This window comes from Xenia sp. Carnegie-2017, unplaced genomic scaffold (genome assembly GCF_021976095.1).
Source record: "Xenia sp. Carnegie-2017 unplaced genomic scaffold, XeniaSp_v1 HiC_scaffold_23, whole genome shotgun sequence".
Classification (NCBI taxonomy): Eukaryota; Metazoa; Cnidaria; class Anthozoa; order Malacalcyonacea; family Xeniidae; genus Xenia; species Xenia sp. Carnegie-2017.
The window spans coordinates 17,299,631-17,319,506 of record NW_025813486.1 but is presented as its reverse complement, the minus strand read 5'-3'; the positions used below and the strand labels follow the sequence as shown (position 1 = coordinate 17,319,506).

At 34.4% G+C, this 19,876-nt stretch overlaps 2 protein-coding genes across 2 annotated transcripts; one reads left to right on the top strand and one right to left on the bottom strand.

The window, feature by feature from the left end:
- Nucleotides 1-229: 229 nt before the first annotated feature.
- On the bottom strand, nucleotides 230-11,492 carry LOC124448480 (coiled-coil domain-containing protein 40-like). The gene is made up of 16 exons (XM_046999496.1): nucleotides 11,038-11,492; nucleotides 10,878-10,961; nucleotides 9,585-9,804; nucleotides 8,832-8,989; nucleotides 8,391-8,531; nucleotides 7,592-7,695; nucleotides 6,885-7,128; nucleotides 6,156-6,338; nucleotides 5,240-5,485; nucleotides 4,803-5,016; nucleotides 3,795-3,964; nucleotides 2,924-3,015; nucleotides 2,436-2,556; nucleotides 1,746-1,834; nucleotides 1,288-1,546; nucleotides 230-735 (listed from the first exon to the last, which is right to left on the bottom strand). Exons 1-16 carry the CDS (start codon nucleotides 11,470-11,472, stop codon nucleotides 487-489), a joined length of 3,009 nt encoding a protein of 1,002 aa, XP_046855452.1. The 5' UTR covers nucleotides 11,473-11,492; the 3' UTR covers nucleotides 230-486.
- An 81-nt stretch (nucleotides 11,493-11,573) lies between these two features.
- Nucleotides 11,574-17,731, top strand: LOC124448291 (THO complex subunit 6 homolog). The gene is made up of 14 exons (XM_046999287.1): nucleotides 11,574-11,596; nucleotides 11,714-11,829; nucleotides 11,913-11,980; nucleotides 12,296-12,347; nucleotides 12,824-12,875; nucleotides 12,951-12,985; nucleotides 13,330-13,378; nucleotides 14,176-14,247; nucleotides 14,378-14,480; nucleotides 14,566-14,621; nucleotides 14,695-14,763; nucleotides 16,195-16,308; nucleotides 16,773-16,898; nucleotides 17,556-17,731. Exons 1-14 carry the CDS (start codon nucleotides 11,582-11,584, stop codon nucleotides 17,637-17,639), a joined length of 1,011 nt encoding a protein of 336 aa, XP_046855243.1. The 5' UTR covers nucleotides 11,574-11,581; the 3' UTR covers nucleotides 17,640-17,731.
- The last annotated feature ends 2,145 nt before the right edge of the window (nucleotides 17,732-19,876 follow it).

Genomic DNA, 19,876 nt, shown 5'->3' with positions numbered 1-19,876 from the left:
TACATTCCGAGCAAAAGGCAAATATCTTCTATTCAATCTCAATCGATGACATCTAGATTGCTTGTACAGTTATTTTATATGGCTGAAAATTTCAATTTAAACTTATTACACATTTGAATCATAAAGACGATCTCGAACAAGGCGTATATTTTCACTCGGATTTTTCATTTCTAACTTTTTCATTCATGATTTAAATCTAAATGTTATTTCTTAAATCGGAATGTAAGGCTAAAATTTCGAAAAGTTTATTGTGACAAACCCATTACAAAAAATAACTGAGCTCAAGACCTTTGCTTTAAGAACTTACTCCTGCCTTATTGACTTCCGATGAAGCTATTTAGGTGCCTTTCATGGGGCATGATTAACGTAATACTGCATTAAATTGGTACAGTGAAACTCTATTAAAAACAACTATACATAAAATGCGTGGTGAATTTTGTCAAACGTTCAACAACATGGAGCAAACTAGCTAATTTGCTAAATAAGTTAACTGAAATCGCCATTTTGACAGCGACTGCTTAATGACAATGTGATTCTCCTCAAAGCTGGTTGAGCATATGGAAACTCTTGATTGAGACGATCGACAATGCTCATCAAGGATTGTAAACGATCTTTTTGCTTTTGTAACTCAGTGTCCAGTGTTTCAGAAGTTTTACAAAGAGTAGTATATCTTCCTTCTTTGACTGCTGTTAAATGCTTGACTTTTTTTTGAGATGATAAAATATCAGCTAAATTCTAGAAAAAGAATACGAAGTATATTCAAATAATATTCAAACACATGATAAGAAGTTAGGAAACGTGGGAAACACATGGTAAGAAGGTAGGAAACGTAGGAAACACATGGTAAGAGGAAACGTGGAAACATGGTAAGAAGGAAATGGAAAAAGGGAATGGAAGGAATGGAAACGTAGAAATGGAATGGAAGGAATGGAAACAAGAGGAAGGAAAGAAATGGAAGAAAGGAGGGTGGTGGAATGGAAATGGAATGGTGGAATGGAATGGGAAACATGGTAGAAGGAAACAAACACACACAAGGGAAGGGGAAACAATGGTGAAGGTGGAAATGGGAAGGAATGGAAGAAGGAATGGAATGGAATGGAAGGTGGAAACTGGAATGGAAAAGGGAAACTGGAAACATGAAAATAGGAAACTGGAAAAATGGATAATATAATATTTTCGTCCGCGGTAAATTAAGCTAACATTAAGAAGCGATAAATATATTCGGTAAAAATTAAATTAATTATCCCAATTATTTTAATTGAAATAATTACATAATGATAAACTCACTCTTTGTCGTTGATCACTTAACAGATCAATCTTCGAGTCAACTTCATCAACAGCACCTTGCAACTCGTACACCTTTGTCTGTTTATTTTCTAACTGTGAACTGAGATCTTTTTTATTTTCTTGTAATACACGAATGTCGTTATCGAGATGGGTCGCACTGTCATTCGTCTTCTTTATTTTGCTCTTCAGTTCAGCGATCTTTCTATCGTAAGCTCCCTTCGTGTTCACATTCTTCCCTGTTTTTAATTGAGCATCACCTCTGATAGAGAGCAATTGAAAACAGTTATTGGTGGATTTGCTAAAGTCAAGAGTGCACAGTGTAAGTAAGAGATATGTAAAAGGATCAATTTCTAAAGATCGTCTTGTATGTATCTCTCTATTGTAAGTTGTAATAGATAACTAAAGCTAAGAATAAGAGATGTAAGTACGATGTCAATTTATATAGATTCTCAGTTTACCTGGTTATGATAAACTCCCGACGCGTGATTGACTTTTCCATATCTTGAATCATTTTTTCTTGTTGTTTCATGAGCTGTGAGTAGCGAACCTGAAAATAAAATTTATTGAATGATGCTCTATAGTCAAGGAGCTTGGGTACCCCTTATTCATTAATTGTGCAAAAGAAAGCAGTAACAGTGCCACATTTACAGGTGGGGTCAATTATATGAAATTTTCCCAAATAGGTCTATGCTATCTTAGCAAAGTTTATTAATTAGTTAGGAAGTTGAAGAAAAAAACGACAAAATTTCTTAACATAAACATGGTTCGACTAACGTAACATTAAATCATCTTTAGTATGCTTTTCATAAATAGTAGGATATATGATAAATAAGAATTAATAATTAGTAAAAGGATAAAGTATTGCAATTGTGTTAAGCTAAGAGATTTCGCTGTGTGTGAAGGTTTTACTCTTGGTAAGCTTTTTGAGATTCTTGAGGTGTGTTGTTAATAGCTTATTTATCTGTTCACGAACATTCTTGTTTAACGCTTTGTGAAGAATAATTTGAGAGATCAGTCACATCACCGTTCAGTTTTGTTGTTTTTTCGTGTTTTGACTCATTAATCATGGGATATAATTGCAATGATCATTCATAATTAAAATCTTTAAGCTTTTAATGTAATCCCCCAAAAATTCAACAATTTTTAACCTGCATGCGATGTATTTCAGCTTTCATGGTTTTAATTTCACCATGTCCGTAATCTTCATTAACCGTCGCTCTAGCTTCACGTGCCAATTGTGTCTTCTTCTCCCACAACATGATCTGTCTCCTGGTAAAAACACAGTATGCATTATTATTTTAGATAAACAAGTTGAGTGATGAAAAAAAGGAAAAAGATACTCAAATCAAATGTTTACTCATATCAAATGTTTCAAATTTATTTCAAACTTTTTTTCACATTTCATCTCCCCCTACCAAAACCCCTTCATAAAAACAGAGATAGATTCAGCATGATTTTAAATGGAAGTGGAAGGGATGCAGTTTGAATAAGATTTTGGTGGCTTCTTTGAGGGTATCGCCAGATCACGATAGAATTTTTTGTTAGATTCGCTTCCAAAACTCTTGAACCATGATTGGGACACATTTTTTAAAGCGTACTACACGCAGTAACATTTCAATTATACTGTCGAACATACTCTGCCTCGACAAGGCTGTTTAATAAACGTTCCTTCTCTTCTTTCATGCCGTCAATTTTGCTCTGCATCTCTATTGATTCGAGTTCAGCTTCCTGTAAGGAAGGAAAAGTAAGGACTCGTGTTACATCGTCAATAAGATCCTGATAAAGACATTACACTGCCGTTTTGAAGGACTCAGGTTTCAATATCAAATCACTCGAACTAAACACACTAGACTAAAGTATATAAGAGCTCAAGTCTTACAATTAGCCTGATGAATACACAAGATAGGAGTACACAAGGACCAAAGTTTTAAAATAAGATAACTTATGACGAAGACGCTAAACTGGAGTATATAAATAGTAAAGTTTCAACGTCAGATCACTCCTGATGAAAATACTTTAGTGGAGTATATAAGAAATCAAGTTTCAACATCAGATCACTCCTGATGAAGACATTATACTGGAGTATATAAGTAGTAAAGTTTCAACATCAGATCACTCCTGATGAAGACACTATACTGGAGTATATAAGTAGTAAAGTTTCAACATCAGATCACTCCTGATGACGACACTATACTGGAGTATATAAGTACTAAATTTTCAACATCAGATCACTCCTGATGACGACACTATACTGGAGTATATAAGGACTCAAGTTTCAACATCAGATCACTCATGATGAAGACACTATACTGGAGTATGTATATATAGAAGGACTCAAATTTTAGTTTTAGATCACTCCTAAAAAGACATTATACCAAAATTTTTAAGGACTCAAGCATGAACATCAGATCAATACTGATTAACATCACTCCACAATACGACAAAACACAAACCCCAACTATAACAGCTCATTCAACAGATAACTGAACACATCATTGTTAACTTACCTTCAAAGTTCGAATAAACTCATCCTCCGTAAGAATATTACTTTGTTCCAAACTATTTTTCATTCCTCTTTCTTTGGTTATGAGGGTGTTGAGTTTTGTCATTTCATTTTGCATGTTACGAATGCTGCGTTCAATATCCTTCATTTCTCCCATATGATGCTCAATATCTCCTGAAAACAAGTTTAGTGATAGAGATTGTTATTTGGAATGATTAGCCTACTGATTTGACCTTTAAAAAATTATTTTGGTCAACTGTAATCGGTTTACTTTAAGAATTCATTAAGGAATATCTGAATCTTTTATTGACGCAGGTCCGAAAATAATCACGTAAAAATTCGCGTAAAAGATCACGTAAAAGATCACGTAAAAGTTCACGTAAAACATCACGTAAAACATCAGGTAAAAGATCACGTAAAAGTTCTCGTAAAACATCACGTAAAACATCAGGTAAAAGATCACGTAAAAAGCGTAAAAGTTCACGCAAAACATCACGTAAAACATCAGGTAAAAGATCACGTAAAAAAGCGCGTAAAAGATCACGTAAAACATCACGTAAAACATCAAGTAAAAGATCACGTAAAAAATCGCGTAAAAGATCACATAAAACATCAGGTAAAAGATCACGCGTAAAAGATCACGTAAAACATCACGTAAAACATCAAGTGAAAGATCACGTAAAAAATCGCGTAAAAGATCACGTAAAACATCAGGTAAAAGATCACGTAAAAGTTCACGTATAACATCATGTAAAACATCAGGTAAAAGATCACGTAAAACATCACGTAAAAGATCACGTAAAGATCACATAAAAGATGACGTAAAAATCACATTTTATCCTTTTTTGGCATGTTTTGCTCAAATTCACAGGATAGCGCTATGTTTCGTACAAACATTCCTAGGATCACACTATTCCCTTAATGTCCCTTTGACATCCGTTGTTGGCTTTGTCGTCAGCTAATTTAAATAAAGTTTTCAGAGTCAAGATTTTCACAAGATAAAGACACTGACCTTCAGTTCGTTGTTTTTTATGAAGCAATATAGAATGTCGTTTCTTAAGATTCTTGATCTCTTCTGACTGCTGTCCGACCTTCTCAACTGTCTTAACCAGTTCATTCTGATTTCTCAACCAAAACTGTTGAAGTTCATTAATTTTATTGTTGGAAGACTCCACTTGTTTCTGCAAGGTGCTGATCTGCAGTTCAAGTGGACCTAACTGTTGACCCTAGCAAAACAACGTTTCAAAACTTAACAAATAATGAGTACAATTTCAACTATTTAAGCATATGTATGCTGTACCACCCCTTCCCATCCCATCCCGTCCCGTTTGCTATATTATTTATTTTATCACATGTTATTTTATCCTATCCAGTCGTATCCAATCTTATCCTATTTTATCCTGTTCTATTTATTTTAAATTTAATCGACTTTTATGGTGTATAACTAACCCCGTCTTTATTTTTCAGGGATTCGATACGTTTGTTGTATTGATCCACCAAACTTTGTTTTCTTTCAATCACGGCATTTTTCTTTAAGATGTCATTCTCAATCGTCGTCGCCGTCTCGTTCTTTTTTCGTATTTCTTCGTTCAGCTGCTTAAGGATCTCCTCCAGGTTGCGAACACGTGTGCGTACATTACTAATCGCCATCAGATCACGTGATATATCGTTCTCGACTGATGCCAATTGGTTGTCCTGTTAAAGTATGAAACGGAAATAACCAAGAATAAAAGTCTCTGCTACGGAGAGTATAATTTTGTACTGTGAAGTGCTAATTATACTCGTTACATACTGTTAATACCAGTATATCTACTTAAGGAGATATTGTGTCATATTGCGGTAATAGATACTTTAAATGCATGATACATGGAATGACGTAAGTATAATATATCTTTAGGCTTATAGCCATCTCTATAATCTTGTCTTATAGAATAGGTAAATATCTATATCAACAGGTTTGTCATTGATTTGAAGTATAACGAAATAAAATGCGCTAAAGAAATGATTATTCTGAACAAAGAATGATTATTCTAAATAAAATTATTGTCTTATTAATCAAATTAGAAAACCCTTTCATATTTTATAGTTCCTTCCTGGTCCTATCTGTATATTTTATTATTTGATATATTAGCTATATTAATTCATGTAAGAATAATAAAAATGTGAAAAGCATAATGTTACGTATATATAGATACTTTTTTGCCCTAAATGATCTATTCTATCTAGACCTATACAGATATACATATGTATTCTTCAAATACTATATTACATCATGTCAGAATAATAATGTTGGTATTTACTCCAGAATATCAATTCATATATTTACATATTTTAACATATTTCTACATCCCTATGAGATCCTCACCAATTCAGTTCCACGTTTCTTTATTTTATCAGTGACTTTCTTACTGTATTGTGCAGCTTTATCAAATGTCATCTGCTCACGAAGTTTCTCCATGATATTTTCCTCTACTCGTCCTTTCTCTTCGTATTCACGTTCAATCTGCTTTCTTAAAGCTGTAAGCTCGTTTTCTCGTAGAGTTATGTCCTGAAAAAACAAAATACATAAATACTTCAAAATATGTTAAGTGTTTAAGAACAGCAAGCCTATTTCTTCCAATTAATCACCTCCTATTATGTATAATGTTCTACTTCATCATATTTTATCCTATTTTATTATTATACATATTTATCCCATATCCTATTATTCCTATATCAATATCAATCTATAATCAATTCTATATCCACCAATATCCATCTACATCTAATCCACAATCATTAATATTCAATGATATCAATTCTATATTCATGATTTCCACATTAAGAACATTTTAAAAATATTCATTCCAAGTTCATCCCGACAGTTCCTGAATTCATTAATCCTAAGTCAAAGGTCCCTTCATATAACCTAAGCACAAAGGTGAAGCTCTTCATTAACAACAAACCAGAGTTTCTTAATCCCTTATAATAAACATGAGCACTTGCCAAAAAAAACACTACATAGGTGGATGTATCATCTCCATAGTAACTGTTCGTCACTCAGTGTGTAACCATAGGTACTAAATTCATTGTGACTGTTTTTCTAAGTACTTACGGTATTGGTTTTATTTAAAGCCAGCTCAGTTTCATGAAGTGTCCGACTGTATTTACTATATTCCATTTTCAATATTTCTTGTTTGTTCAAGCTTACACCAATCATCTTCTTTACCATTGCTATGTCAGCTTCAACTCTGTGTTGCATCAAAGTCAACTGTTCATTGGTCGTTTGAGCCTTGGAGATGGAGTTGCGGAAGCCATCAAGTTCTGTTTCAATCGTCCTGATATGTTCTTTTTGAAGACTAAAGGAAAGAGAGCATTTGAATCTTCTTGTTATATGTTATGTATTATGTATTATAGTATTTTGAGTAAATGTAAATGATATTACATTTGAAACAGTGTACGGCTGAAATAAGAAATCAAGTTCTCACAAATAGGTCAATCTTTTAGAGAAAAAAGAAAAACATTTCCATACTATTCATGACATACTTTACAACATGCCCAGGGTACTCATATAGCACTATACATGAGATCGTTTTACAACACAATACATAAGAGGCCTTTATAACGCAATATATGAAAGACCTTTGTATAACAAACATTACATAATCATCAATATATCAATACATAAAAAATAATAATAGCGCATACACGAAAGACGTTTACAAAACAATACATGCTGTACTCTTATTTTTACTATACATAGGTTCCCTTATAATCTCATTAAAAAGCCTTTCCAAACCATTGCAGCATTGTACAACATACCTTATGGCTTGCTGCATGGCCGCATATGCTTCATCACGACGACTTATGCCGATCAAACTATTCTGCCATTGCTGATATAACTGCTTCTTCTCCAGTTCTATCGCCTGCAAGATACATGTATGTTTACAAACAACTTACTTTCGTAACTTTTCTCTATTTCTTCATTAAAGCGTCGTACTATCCACGTGACATCAGAACAGGCATGAAGCTCTGCTCCAACAAGTCAAAAGGTACATTTCGACTTCTCGAGTTTTAAAAACAGCCGAAAACAAATTTTAGATGTGCATGTAACAAACAAAAAGCAATTCTGAAATTTTCATTTTCAGGTTACATTTTCATGCATAACAGATTTGAAGTTGCGAAATAAAAACAATAATAACCTAGTTTATCATCACCAAGAAGTAAAACCTAAGCTAAATATTATTCTTGTTTAATATGTACAGTGGCCAAAAGTGGATACAGCGTTGGACACGAAAAATGACGTATATCTGCTAAATTTAAATTCAAATATTTTAATAACATGATTGTAAATTTCAAAATAATATGCCAATGGTTATAAATAATAATGCCAATTGTTCAAAATGTCAAAAAAAATAAAATGAAACCAATCGATTGGCAACGGAAATATATTGTGACTAACTATGTAAACGCTATTGCCTTATCAATATTTGCGTATATTTCATCATCCTTCTTTTCCTCGTTAACTGCTAATCATGGTCGATATGTATATTAGCTCCTAGTCCTCCTCTCATCACAAAACCTTCAGCTCGTCCAAATAAATAAGTCAGTTATAATTTACCTCAATTTCATTAATAGCCTCGGCGAGAGTTTTCTGTGTTGACTTTGTTTCCTCTTCCTGGGCGATCCTTTGAGCGTCAAACATTGCAATATCCTCGTGTAGTCTTTCTACCTTCTGAGTGAGACGATCCACAAGGAAATCCTATAAAAATATAGCAAAAAGATATAAAGGGGACAATTCATGCCAAGTGATGGTGTCCGAATCCATCCGCGTATAGCTCCATTAGTGACAGCATATTGTTACAAGTTTGTAGATGTAAATCTTACAGGTTGATGAACTCCAGAGGAAAACTGCTGGTGTAGGTGTTCGACAACCTCAACCATGATAAACTTAATATTCAACAGGAATGCACAAATCTATTTACATCTACAAACAACTAAGATACATTGTTGATTGAAAGAAAAGGAAAGTTCCAATACTTGAATTTAAAGGCTTACATACTTGTTTCTTCTTTAATTGTTCAGCTTCTGAGACCTCACCATGAGCTTTTTCTGCTGCACGTTTCATAACTGCAATGTCAGACCGCACTTGCTCCTTTGCCTCTTGCATGTATAGAACACGTGACGCAAGATTCTCTACTTCAATTCGAAGTTCTTCCGCTGTAAATTATGAATTAACGCACATACAAAAAGGCTGCAAATAATTTCTCTCGGGGGGAGGGGGGGAATTTTATATGAGTCAAAAGAGCCAGGATTCATAGAGTTGTTTCAAAAAATGAACGTAATATCATTTCACCAAGTTCAGATAGATAGACTTTTGCAAATAACTGACTCTCAATGGTATAGCAAACTTGATAGTTGGTGGAGAAGGATATTCATTTATACATGTTAGACCGTACTAAATTTCTTTAAAATCGAATGTTTTCCACGGATTATAACATTCACATAAGAATATTGACCCCCTCCTGATCGAGAGTAGCTATGTCACTGATGACTCTCCTCGAGTGTTTTCTGCTCAATTAGAAGACCTGAATGGTTTAAACGCGTAAAATTCCGTTACATGTTTGTAGATGTTGATCATCAAAATTAATGCAATCCTGAGAAAGAATGTTGGTGCAAGACTTTTACTGAATGTTGAAAGAATGTTCAAAGAATGAAAGAATGTTGGTGCAAGTCTTTTAACTCTGAAGATGACTACCCCTAAGCAGGATGACATACAAAAAATTTACACAAACAACAAACTCTAACATAATACCTTTCTTTCTCTGCTCAGAAAGTGATTTTGTATTACTTCGATGTATTTCTCTGACCTCGCTCATCTTCTCCTCGGCCTTCATTCGTAACCTGTGGTTCTCGTTGTAAACATCATGTTGTTTTTCTAACAACATTTGCAGTCGAGCGAGCTCTTGTTGAGAATTGTACAGATTGACACCAATCTCCTCTCTATCTTTATGGCGTTTGTTTAATTCCTCGCGCTAACAAGCCAAAAGACAAATTAGCCAATAGTATTACTCAAGTGGTTTGGCCATACATTTTAGCATAATCGGGTGGTTGGGGGTGAGAAAAGGATAAAATAAGAAAGCACCAGTTTTTACAGGCAAAAATGTCACTCGTTTCGATAGATTTCATAAAATTTCAAAATCCCGTTCTATGAATATGTATGATCTTATATGAAAGCTTTTCTGATCACAATGCGCTCGCGTGATTAAAGGTGAACGCCACGTGAAATGCTTTCCAGTGAAAACGTATAGAAGTTGTTACTAAGTTGACAAAAGAGTGGACAAAGACTAAAATGTCACCTCAAACAGAGCAGAACTGTGCAAAGCGAACATTTCAGCGGAAATAGGTCCTTTGGCATCCATGTTTTTGACAACCTCGTCCCAGTCCACTTAGCCCCACCAGTTATTATAGAACTCAATGGATTGGACCATTGAATTATAAATATACTGGAATGATAACTCCATGTTTGTAAATGTAGATCGTCCAGGTTGGTATAGTCCTGAGAAGGACTGTTTTTGTTGTTGTTGACTGACATTTCGACAACCTTAACGGTAGTCATCTTCAGAGTCAAATGAGGAGTAAACGTCAGGTTAGCAGTATTTGTTATCTGGTTCTTACGTTATCTGGTTGACGAAACGTCAGTCAACAACAACAAAAACAGTCCTTCTCAAGACTATACCAACCTGGATGATCTACATTTACAAACATGTAACGATACTCCTGGGTTCAAACCATTTACTTTAATGATAACTCCATTAAGAATGCCCTCTGATTGGATGAAGCCAACATACGTCTAAAATTTGTCTACTCCCCTGAAATAGTGCATATTTTCTTGGCAATCGATGTTTTTTTATTTTTGGCAACGGGAATTCCGTCAAAACATTTTATTTCTTGCCGTTTTTTTGACAATTTCTCTGCATTGTACCATGCTAAGCGTATACCTAGCGATATATGTACGTGGAAAAACGTAATGGACAAGAATCGAGGTTGATCCGATAACATCATTGCAAAATAAAATGTTAAAGTACGACAATCTAAGGTGACTAACCAGTTCTCTTTCTTCGAGCTCTAACTTTTCTTTCTGCTTCAGAAGATGATTTTTGTAGGCATTTTGAAACCGCAACATCAAGGGCTACAACAAAAACAAACGTTTATTTTGTGCAATATGTGTATTTTTGTATGCTAAATGATCTTTGACAGGTGCTTACATGTTCTGGATCCAAGACCACCAAATCATTTTCACCATCCGAATCGTCTCCTTCATCAATAAAATCTCTAGTATTGACAACATCGATGTTTTCATCAAACTCCACTTGATTTCTATCAATAGTTTCCACATCTGGACGATTTTCGCCGTCTTCATCTTGAAGCAAAGTTTGCTGTTCGTTTGCTTCATCTAAACCTCTGTCGAATGAATGAAAACTTTCGACATTAAGCTCTCCCGAAATATTGTGAAGGACTTCGTCATCAAGTCGAAACTCCCGCAACGCTTTCGCTGTCAACTGGCTGACTGTTGCTGTTACAGACTTTTTAGAGCCAATGGAGTTTCCTGAATTTTCTGAAATTGCTCGGTTGATCTCGTCTTGCAAAGAAGTGTCCTCTATATCTGGAGTTGATCGCTTTTCTTCATTTTGATCAGCCATTTTTTTGTAAAAAGTCAAAACAAAAACACCAAGTGGCGTTGTTGCTATAGTAACATGTAATTGGCGGAGGTTTTCGACAAGTTACGAACGTATCCCGAAGATATTCAAAATGGCAAACTATGAGGTAAAGGGAAGAAAACGCAAGTTTAGCGGGTTTTCTTTTTAATTTCTTATAATATTAGTGCCAAAACATGCAAGTTTTAAATCAGCAACATTTATTTGTCATATATCTTTAATATAGGCGGAAAACCTTGCAGAACGCATGAGACTTCATACCACAATTTTTGGACAAGCTTTCTCACCATGTGGTCACTACTTAGCTGCATGCGATAACTTTGGTCGCATATGCGTATTCAGGTATAAAGGAAGGCAAAGCAAGTCTTTCGATACCGTTTTTATTTGCATTCAATTAACGATGCTATTCACCTTTAATTCTGTAGCCTTGTCGGTGTTTTAAAACCTGAAAACAATACGTTGGGTTCGTACAAGCCTTTCGTATCTTTCCAAGGTAGAGTTGCAAAAAATGAAACTGTGCATTCTCATTCACAAGAAAATAAAAATTATTTTGAGCGTTTTCACCATGATGATCCCTGGAAATGAGTGAAAGCAATCAATATAATATAATGCCTGCTATAAACCTCCCTTCCAATATTTTCCTTCTTATGTTACAAAGATAAATGTGGGGGAGGGAAACTCTTGGATCCATTCTGTTCTTCAAAAGTAAAATGCTATGCGGTCCTTGGTATATATATACCTAGGAAATTACATTTCATTGTGTTTTAAATAGATGCATATTTAAAATTTTAAAAATATGTATGTTTAGCTCATCATGGACCAATTTACTCCCTCATAACAGCTGGACATTACTTGATCAGGTATATATGCAACAAAGTTCATGCTAGTACCAGAAACTCCATAGAAAGAATGTATCATGTATATGCAATAATGACTTTAATTATGCAGTTATACAATATATAATTAATATCAAAAATTAAATATAATATCAAAGTGCCATTTTGCATTTTTTCTTAATATATAATTAAACCCATTTATGCACCTTGTTCCAAACATTTGTAGCACAAGTTAAACCCTTTCTGACACTTGCAACATATTTGCAAGAGAAGCATAGCTTTTAAATTGTGTTACTGAAGTATGGTTGGAAAATAGAGACATTAGAAGAACAAGTAAAGTTAGGGGAAAGGGTGCATTGTTGAAAACTAGGTTTACAGATTATGGATTATTGTGCTTGCTGTAAATGGTGTTTTATGTACTATATGCATTGGATAATGTTTATTCATTTTCATGTATGTAGAAATTAACTTATGCATCATCTTCATTCTGTTGTGTATAGTGGTGGTGCAACTGATATTTGTGGTTGGAAATGGAGTGACCTGCTGTTAAAGGTTGAATTTTTCATGTTAGAGCCTACTAGACGTGTTTATCTTACCAAACCCAGCTTCGTTTTTCTATTAACACAGTTTACAGAAGTCGCATGGAAGATACAGCCTAACAAGTATGAGAACTTGAGTTTCTTGAATGTTTTACTTAGACTTTATAAATCTAAGTTATTTTATCAATATCAGAATCATGTGTAATAGAAACCTGTGAAAAATATAAAAGTGCCACCATGCTTCCACATCACTGTGCTTCCACATAACTGTGCCTCCACATTAATTTTTATATTAATGGGGAGGCACAGTGATATGAAAACATGATGGCACTTTCAAAGAAAAGAATGCATATAAAAAATGATTTGCTAGGATAAGATAGCATTTTTATAATAGCTAGTGTTCTTCCTATCCATTTAAGCACTTGTCTTTTCATCATATTTCACATTTTATGTATTCTTTGCCATAGCACATCTTATGGATATCCTGAAACAAATGCTCTGGCCTACAATGAAGTGGTACATAGAAATTCTGCATTTTATTCTTTTCACGCTTTTGCACATGCGTATTTTTGGGCATGCGCACATGTCTAGACTAGTGTGCTTAAAGTACTGAACATGTGAATCGTCAAAACGTGTTTGAAAAATTTAATATCACTCACAAAGTTATCCTATACCTTACTCAGCCTTTAAAAGCATGTCCAGGTACCGCGGAATGATCAGGTAACGCATAGAAAACAATGGATTCAAATTCAATTGAACTTACTTTGCCATATCACGCATGCATGAATATTTACCCCTTCCGAATTATCGATGATTTACGCTACCTGATGTTCCACGGTTCCTGATGTTTAACACTCAACTTTTTGAGTGTTTTTGCTTTTTTGTTGTTTGTTTTTACAATGTTTTCCCGCTTTTTTGCCATTTTCATGCCCCTAAACTTTTCCATGCGTATGTATTCATTTTCACTGAAAATAATAAAAATCAGCGGATTTTACATTCTCTGACTTTCACCATAAACGTGAATGTCGTCCACTTAGTCTATGATGTTGTGTACAGTGGTGAAGCTGACCTGCAAGTATGGTCGTGCTATTTATGTAAATTTCTCATCATTAGCAAATGTCATCATTTCTTCAAGAAATCTATTGTTCTAATGTGGAACATCAAAATATTTACTTAGCTTGAACAAACTTGTCGGCTGAATAACTTAGTTTCTGTTTGTTACCTCTAAAAATGCCCAATCCCTGCTATTATGTGCGAACATTTTGAGTGCACAATGATGTGTTGAAATCAACGTTAACACGCATCTTTTTAAGGACAATATCCTGTTCGCGGGCTGTGGTGATAACAACTTATATCAATGGGACATGGAAACTAGACAACTTCGAGTAAGACAAGACCTATAAAATGTCAACAAATGAATATTTTAAAATTGCTGCCGAAGACAAAAAGCATCGCATTTAGATATATTATAGAACCACAACCTTTGCCAATACACAGAATCTCTTCCTTTAACAGGATATCTTTCAAGGACATACTGATTATATACAATGTCTTGCGCTTCGGGAAACGAATAATGAAATATTCAGTGCCTCCGAGGATGGTACAGTAAGGGTCTGGGGTGAGTTTTTGACTTACGTAATCCTTAGAGTTAACCTTCTAATGGTTTAACTTTGAATTAAAATTCCGTGGACTTTTCTTGTTAGATTGTAAAAACAGAAGCAATAAGGAAAACCACTGCATAAAACCAAACGAAAACGAGGTATAACTAAGAGCAACACATTCGTACAATTTATTTGTTTAAGGTTTGCTTATTTCAAATTTTTATTGTACAGGATATTTGTCGTGTTTCATTTGGTAAATGGATCAGTTGCCTGGCATTGAGTAGTACCCAGGACTGGATGGTATAGAACCCAATTTGCTTGTCCAGCATGGTCAATTCGCAACTGTTGGGGGAGGGGTGGTTGCATCAATTGCATTTAAACTGGTAAAATATTCTGCAAAACTGGAATGGTGTTATTAGTTACAATATTGAGTATGATATCCAACGTTTTAGCGGGGAAGGAAGGAATTTATCTTATTTCATTCGCTAAATGAATGGGTTGTTTGATAATGATCTAAAATCATGCATGGAGAACATGATTTATATAGTACCACTTTAAACAACTATCTAAAATTACGCCTTGAGGCTTTAGAACGTGATTTATATAGTATCACTTTAAACAATTATCTAAAATTACGCCTGGAGGCTTAAGAACATGATTTATATAGTACCACTTTAAATAATTATCTAAAATTACGCCTCGAGGTTTTAGAACTTGATTTATATAGTACAACTTACGAAATCATGCCTGGAGACTAAAAAACACGATTACAAAGAACCACTTTAAGCAATGATTTAAAATCAGGCCTGAGGGCTGAAAAACGCGATTTATATAAAACACCACTTCAAACAATGGCAATTATTCATACATTCATGATACGCTGTATTAATATCTTTCGAAATGTATTGTTACCTACGGATTTGAAACATGCATAGATATGAATAAGAGCCCCAACCCCCACACCCCCAATTACAGATGGCAATACATCCCTGGATCTAAGGTTATGCCTGAAGGCTTTAGAACTCGATTTATAAAACATCACTTTAAATAATAATCTAAAACATGATTTTTATAGTACCACCACCGAATAAATTTCTTAACAGAAGGTCTACTCACGTCGGAACCTTTGATATTCGTGTCATCTGCTCTCTGAAGCAAATTCTAAAGAAGACACGTCTTTCGGCAAGATACTTTCGCTAGATCGCAATAGAAAATATACATGTTTTTACAAATATATCGTTTTGCACTACAAAAGCTTGGAACCTTATCTTCTTTGTAAGATGATAACTCTTTGTAAAAATTTTGGCAATTTTTTTCTTTAAACTTGAATTATTAGTAAAATAGCATTCTCGTGCAATACTATTCCATGTCGATTTTTTGAAAGTATCCTGCTGGGAAGTCACGCATGCGTAGTGAAAAAATATGACACGATTTTAGCCGAGTGGACCTTCTGTTAGATGTCTATTCTGTGGTACCACTTAAAACGTCATGGTTAAAGTGTATACTGGGATTGTAAATATTCATATATTAAGCTCTGTCCAACTTATTTCTTTTGAAATTAAAATTGCTAACAAACAAAATCAGTTGGGCAGAACTGAATATATGAATATCCACACCCCCCTAATTAACGTTCTAGTTTTGGCCCTGCGAATGAATGATAATTTGTTGTTGATTACTCACCTATTGACAAAACTAGTTATGCCGCTGACCGCGTTGCTGCTTTGTTTCCAGGCATGCGGTGGAGGTCCGCGGCTGTCACTTTGGCATTTGTCGTCATATACCTGTACAAGTGTCATGGATACACCAGAATCTACGCAACATGCGGTCGTGTTTCATAGAGATCTTGTAAGCAATATGAACATATTTCATTTATACATACGTAGCAAAAAAATGTTTAACGAATTACTACCATTGGGATAGTGGTTGAAAATTTAGGAACAATGAAGGTTGATTTGGAGGTGGTATGTTCCATTACCTTTGTTGAGGAGTCAAGAGGTATGACTCCAGTCACTTTTAGTCAGCAACAAGTGTGTAAATTTTTTGGGAAAATTTATCGTGCATTTAATCATGTATTTAACTAACATGAAAAATTCAATAAGGGTTTCGTGTTTACCAATTTTATGAATTGTAAGGTTTAGTTTCGTGAGATAGTTTTTCCCTTCATATTCGCCATTTTCGTGTACCGTTAAAAATGCTTTATTTTGAATACCAACATAACTGCTTCCTCTACGTTTATGATGATCACTGGGAAATAACCAAAAACATACTATGTACCCACTTTCGCGGCATGATGTCTTGTTTGTTTTAAGATATTGTCCGCTGGCCAGTCGCCTTTCATTTACAACTGGCAAACGAATGGAGATCTAAAGACAAAAGTGCCTGTATCTGCAAGCACTCTTTATTCAATAAATATTAACCGTTCGCCTGGACGTGAGGTAAATCAGCAACATGTTTCTTACGTCATCAAGCACCGTATACATTGTCTGAATACCATCTACCACAAAGTTGTAAGTAGGTGACAAGGCTCGGCCACGACGGATGACTTGCTTACATCAAAAACTTTCGCATACTTTTGTGTATTGAAAAAGGATTTCTGAAATCTTTGCTTTTCACATTGGCTATTAACAAAGCACTTATTGTAATAAAAGATTATGAAGATGACACAGTATCCTGTCTAAGCTTACTTTACGTGGCTGATTCTTACGTTTTATAAACTGCTGTCTACTTGGTTCCTTAATTATATTCTTCTCTCTACCTTAACTGTATCTTATTTATATCCTCGATGTCTCAATTGTAACCTTTTCTGTCTTTTTTTATCCTTCTCTGTACCTTAACTGTAACCTTCTTGGTTTCTGTTTTACATCCTCGATGTCTCAATTGTAACCTTCTTTGCCCTTATTCGTATCCTCAATGTTTCAATTGTAATCTACTTTGTTCATTATCTTTATCCTTTCATGTACTTAACTGTAACCTATTTGATTTCCTATTTATATCCTCAATGTCTCAAATGTTACCTACTTTGTCCCTTAGTTTTATCCTTCTTTGTACCTTAACTGTAACCTATTTATGATCACGTTTTCTTTTTCTTTCAGATGATGGTCGCCGCGGGAAATTGTGCCAGTATCGATGTATTCACAAACTTTGGTTATAAATCGTTATCGTTAAGTTTTGAATGACGTCTTTTAGTGTAAAAAGTCAACAACTGTACTAATATACTTTAAATTTTGCTTTGCTAGCATTGAATGAATTCTTACAATTTTTTCTGACAGTGTTGATGTTAGTTTGAATTTTTGACATGAGGTCGAAAAAATTCATGAGACGAGTATTGTTCACAAACCTGCAAAAACATCGTGCAATACTACCAAATGATTTAGAACCTATTTCTCTAGATATCTAACTAACGTGTCAATGTGAGGCAAGGACGCCATCTTGAAAGGTGGCAAAAAGCATAAATCAACAAGAAAAAAAAGCTAAAAGAAGTTTTAAAAACCCTATCCTATCAAACATTTTAAAAACAAAACCTTGACTATCAATTTTGGAACTGTAGATCAACTCAGGAAAAGCAGATATTAATCGTAAATATCGTCAGTTTTGCCACCTTTCAAGATGGCGGCTTGCCTCACCGAGTCAGATATCTAGTAGATTGGGCTCTTGGTCATTGATACCTGTAAAATTTTTGTTGAGAATTGAATATGTTGTATGCATGCATAGCAACTCAAGTTTCAACGTCCGATCACTGCTATTGAAGGCATTAGATGGAGTATGTAAGGATCCGAGTTTCCACATCAGATAACTCCTGATGAAGACATTAGACTGGAGTATATAAGGACTAAAGTTTCAACATCAGATCACTCCTGATGAAGACATTAGACTGGAGTATATAAGAACTCAAGTTTCAACATCAGATCACTTCAGATGAAGACATTAGACTGGAGTATATAAGTTCTCAAGTTTCAACATCAGAAAACTCATGATGAAGACATTAGACTGGAGTATATAAGTACTTAAGTTTCAACATAAGATAATTCCTGATGAAGGCATTAGACTGGAATATATAAGAACTCAAATTTCAACATCAGATCATTCCTGTTGAAGACACTAGACTGAAGTATATAAGAACTCAAATTTCAACATCAGATCACTCATGTTGAAGACACTAGACTGAAGTATATAAGAACTCAAATTTCAACATCAGATCACTCCAGTTGAAGACACTAGACTGAAGTATATAAGAACTCAAATTTCAACATCAGATCACTCATGTTGAAGACACTAGACTGAAGTATATAAGAACTCAAGTTTTAACTTCAGATTACCTCTGGGACACTATGCAGCAGTATATAAACTATGATAATTCATTATAAAATCGCTTCTACTTAAGGAAATTAAGAAAGAAAATATTTTTAATTTATTTTATTTTCCATGTAGACGTTGTTTTTCAAATTTTATTTTAAATAAAGTGGGCATTTGTAATGCTTTACTGCGTTAGAGTACTGGGGCCTGTTGCACGAAGCCTGGATAGCGTTATCCAATGGATAGTAAATTTTTCTGAACGTTCATAAAATGTCTTGTATGAGAATAATATACGATTTGAAATGTGCATTCGCTGAAATAAAATATTGTTTCGATGATTACAAAATTTCATTGTCGTAAAAAAAATATAAACACCTTTTTTACAAGTTTGAAAATTTTTGCTATCCAATGGATATCGCTATCCAGGCTTCGTGCAACCGGCCCCAGATTTGTAAATTATTTATCAGCTAGTTTTTGTGTTCTAAACTAACCCTGAACGATCGAATTTCGGTTTAAGCTAGGAATTTAGTCATCAATTAGTTTTCAGGCTAGAAACTCCCACCAAACCAATACTGAGTGGTTGATGTTGAATTTCGAGCGCATTTGTGCCTTGAATCATATTGTTCATACACACCAACGACGTTTTCGTTTATTTTTATGAGCCAGAATGAAAGTTACATTTCTTCTCAGTTAAATATGCATTGATGGTTAAAATTTCTGAATTCTTTTGCATTACCCAAACATGACAGTTGTAACATTCTTTCCCTCTTAGTTTTATATAATCAACTCGATGACACTGACCTAAAGATAAAACACAAGTTGATCAGACTGTCAGTTCATATTGCAATTTTCAAAAATACAAAATTATATGTCTGTGCTCTGTAGCTATGTAATCTTTTGAAGATAGCGATTAGTTTAAAATAATATCATAAATCAAGTCTTTCCTCGCCATATCCACTAACCTCTACCATATCCACTAACCTCTACCATATCCACTAACCTCCTACTTAATCCTAGTCTTAACCCTGATCACAACCAAAAACGAAACCCTACGAGTTTTCTATTTTCGCCAAAGATGGCGAGCAATATCAAATTCATTGTAAATTTCACTACTTAGGAA